This window comes from Solanum pennellii, chromosome 1 (genome assembly GCF_001406875.1).
Source record: "Solanum pennellii chromosome 1, SPENNV200".
Taxonomy (NCBI): domain Eukaryota; kingdom Viridiplantae; phylum Streptophyta; class Magnoliopsida; order Solanales; family Solanaceae; genus Solanum; species Solanum pennellii.
Window position 1 is genome coordinate 26718077 of NC_028637.1, and position 3559 is coordinate 26721635.

Below are 3559 nucleotides of genomic sequence, written 5' to 3' on the forward strand. Positions count from 1 at the left end.
ATAGATTTACGTTTTTTTTTACAAGAAAAATATTTATGTATGTTATGTTGAAATTTGCTATAAGAATATTATGTTAAATTTTCTGTGTTGAATTTATAACTTATGTTATATATATTTTGAGTTTCATTTGTTTTTGTAATATTGAATTCACATCACACCGAATATTTTTATTAGACTTGATAAATCTTATTGTCAAACATTTAATAATTATAACATTTATTTGTACATTAATCGTAGAAAATTCATACTTTTAGTATTTATGATCAATTCGATTGAAATATATTAATTTGAAAAGATATAAATAACTTTTTTATAATATTAGTTGAAGAATAAATGTTTATTAATTAATATATTTTCAAAAAAGAATATATATATTAAATATTTAATTTATTGTCAGCTATATATTTCTTATTTGTGTGGTAAAAAATATCAATAATTAATATTTATTTTTAAAATGCAATATGATTTTGTGATTTAAATAGTGCATCCAAACAGAACATTTGTAATTACACAGCGACATTAAAAAAACGGAAAAGGGCCTAAAATACCCTCAAAGTATTGAAAATGGTACACTTACCCCCCATCCACCTATTAGCCCCCAAATACCCTTCACATCCACCTTTGGGTCCAAATTTACCCCTTCATTAACGGACCAAAATTAAAAAAAATTAAATTATAATTTTTAATTACGTGGCACTCAACCATTGGTTGTAATTTAATTATTTAAAATAATTTAAAACTCACCCATTACCCACCCATTTTAACTAAACCCGCCCATTACCCACCCATTTTTATGTTGTCCAACTAACTATTGCAGCTACCCTACTTTGTCTGAATTTGGGACTGCTTTGGTATAAGCAGAGTTCATGTGTGGATAAATTGAAAGCTTACGTTTATATGTTCGCTCATTGTCGTACAGGTTGTTTCAGTTCATTCAAGGTGCAAATTTAAGCTTTTCTCGTATCTATATGACAAAGCAAGTTTTGACTAGCATTGTCCCAGGAGCTGGTCCTCTTCACTCATCGGCATACTTTGTTAAGTTCTACTTGCCTGATAAGTTCCAGGCCGATCCACCTCTTCCCCTTCCGGAGCTAAACCTTCAACCTGATCCATGGACCAGCCATTGCATTGCTGTTAGGAAGTTTTCAGGATTTGCAAGACACAGCAACATTGTTAAAGAAGCTGGGAAACTGGCTCTGAGCTTGAGTAGATCTCCATGGGCAATCTCCACTGCTTCTACAAGTGAACTTGCTTACTCTATAGCGCAGTATAATTCTCCCTTCCGGATTAATGGGCGTGTCAATGAAGTGTGGGTGGATGTCACTCGATCTCGAGCAAATGGTTGCGAATCCAATCCAATTGTTGCATACTGATTATGAGTCTGAACTTGAAGCTCCTTGGATCGTTGTTTTACATCTCCCGTTATAGAGACCAGAGAGACATTAATGGTTGCTTCTTATGTTCATATATTATCATGCTCGTGTTCTGTAAATTTGGGATTTCATGGAAGTGATAAATTCTGTAATTGGACAACATAAAAATGGGTGGGTAATGGGCGGGTTTAGTTAAAATGGGTGGGTAATAGGTGTATTTTAAATTATTTTAAATAATTAAATTACAACCAATGGTTGAGTGCCACGTAATTAAAAATTATAATTTAATTTTTTTTTATTTTGGTCCGTTAATGAAGGGTAAATTTGGACCCAAAGGTGGATGTGAACGGTATTTGGGGGCTAATAGGTGGATGGGGGTAATTGTGTACCATTTTCAATACTTCAAGGGTATTTAGGCCCTTTTCCGTTCAAAAAAAGACATGCGTAATTACAGTATAATAACAATGTGACAATCAAACATGTCAATGTAGTTACTAGAAAGAATTATTAGGCTGATAATTACTATCCTAGTAATTACACCAATTTCAGTTACTAGGTAACTTCTAAAACAAACCCTTATTGATGTTTGGCTTAAGAAAAGTTTGCTATACAAGCCTTTTGTTCATTAGTGTTGATATTATTTTATGTTTTGCTTCACTTGTAAAGTTATGTGTTGTGTTTATGTTATGGTTGTAATTTTGGTGCTTATTTTAAGAAAAAGGATCATTAGAAGTGTCAATAATATGTCTTGTTTCAATTTGTTCGATATATTTTAAAAAGATATTTTATAAATAATTGAATTTAAATTAAATCGACTTGTTATTTTTGAGAAAGGGTTTAAAATATCCTTTTAAACTGTTTTGTCCATACGATGGAATATCTGAGGATTATTTTTCAATTAAAATTATCTTATATCTAGAAATAATAAATGATATTAGAAAATATGAAGGTTTTAGAAAGTTTGGTTACATTTTTGTCCTTACGTAAAAGATTATATGTGAAATAAGATTATCATTTATTATTTCCTTTTAATTATTAATTAATTATTTTTATAATGTTTTTTGATTAAGGAGTTCTAAAATCTATTTCTATAAAAAGGAGAAACATAGTTAAAGTAATGTGACACATCTCTATTACCTTCATTCATATTTATTTTTTTCTCCTTTTCTTTGAGAATTCTTTCTTAGTTATTTTTACAAAATATATTCTTTAAGAGATTCAATCATATTTATTATTCTAATTATTTCTAATGAATTGCAAAAAATTGTTAATATTTTACCCTGATTTTCTTATCTTATTTGAAGTTTATATTTTCCTTAAAGAAAAAAAATCAAACTATTACCATTTGCTTGAAAGTTTATTGAAAGGAAATATAACTTTCTTCCATATTTGATTATTCCATCCTTGGAGGAAAATCTGGAGATCCATTAAGTGAAGATCCTTATTCTCAACAGTAGAACACAAGAACATTCACAATGTAGTCATTAAAGAGTCGTGAAATATACCTAGATGTTGACTAAATTAAAAGTTGTCTAGATATGCTTCTAGGCATGAATGCCCATAAAATTTTCACCCACCTACCATAGGTTCTAGAAATTTGACGATGTACTAGGTATTTTATTATATTTGTAAGGAAAAAATGTTAAAATTCCTTTAAATTATGTGAAAATAACAAGAATGTCCTCCGTTTATAGTTTGGCTAAAACATGTCTTTACCATCAATACTTTGGCTCAAAAATATATTTGTAGTCAATACTTTGGTCCAGAAATGCATTTATAGTTACAAAATGGGTAAAAATGTCATTTCATTTTTTTTGAAACACATTCTTCATAATTATGAAAGAACACTATTCTTGTTTTATTTCTTCTAAAATCGCTTTAACAAATAAAAATGTAGAAAATATTTTTCTTCTTCTTAGGGTGTGTATGAAGGAAAATATTTTCCATGGAAAATATTTACCTTGAAAATATTTTTCTAGAAAACAAGTAGTTATTTGCTTATTTTCTCATATTTAATTGTTGAGTTAAAATTTTTTTATGGAAACGATTTTTAGTTTTTTATTTATGAATGAAAAATATTTTTTAGAAATATCTTTTATTTTACAAGAGTATAAAATAATTTTGAAGTTGAAAATATTTTTTTTTAAAAAAATAAATTATTTTGGGATGGAGTGGGGGGGGGGGCG

At 28.6% G+C, this 3559-nt stretch overlaps 1 protein-coding gene across 1 annotated transcript; it reads left to right on the forward strand.

Annotated features, from left to right (window-relative positions):
- Positions 1 to 878: 878 nt before the first annotated feature.
- Positions 879 to 1373, forward strand: LOC107019013 (heme-binding protein 2-like; the record flags this gene model as incomplete). The annotated part of the gene is made up of 1 exon (XM_027913183.1): positions 879 to 1373. A coding segment is annotated over one exon (495 nt), but the record flags the coding sequence as incomplete, so codon positions are not given.
- Positions 1374 to 3559: the final 2186 nt, after the last annotated feature.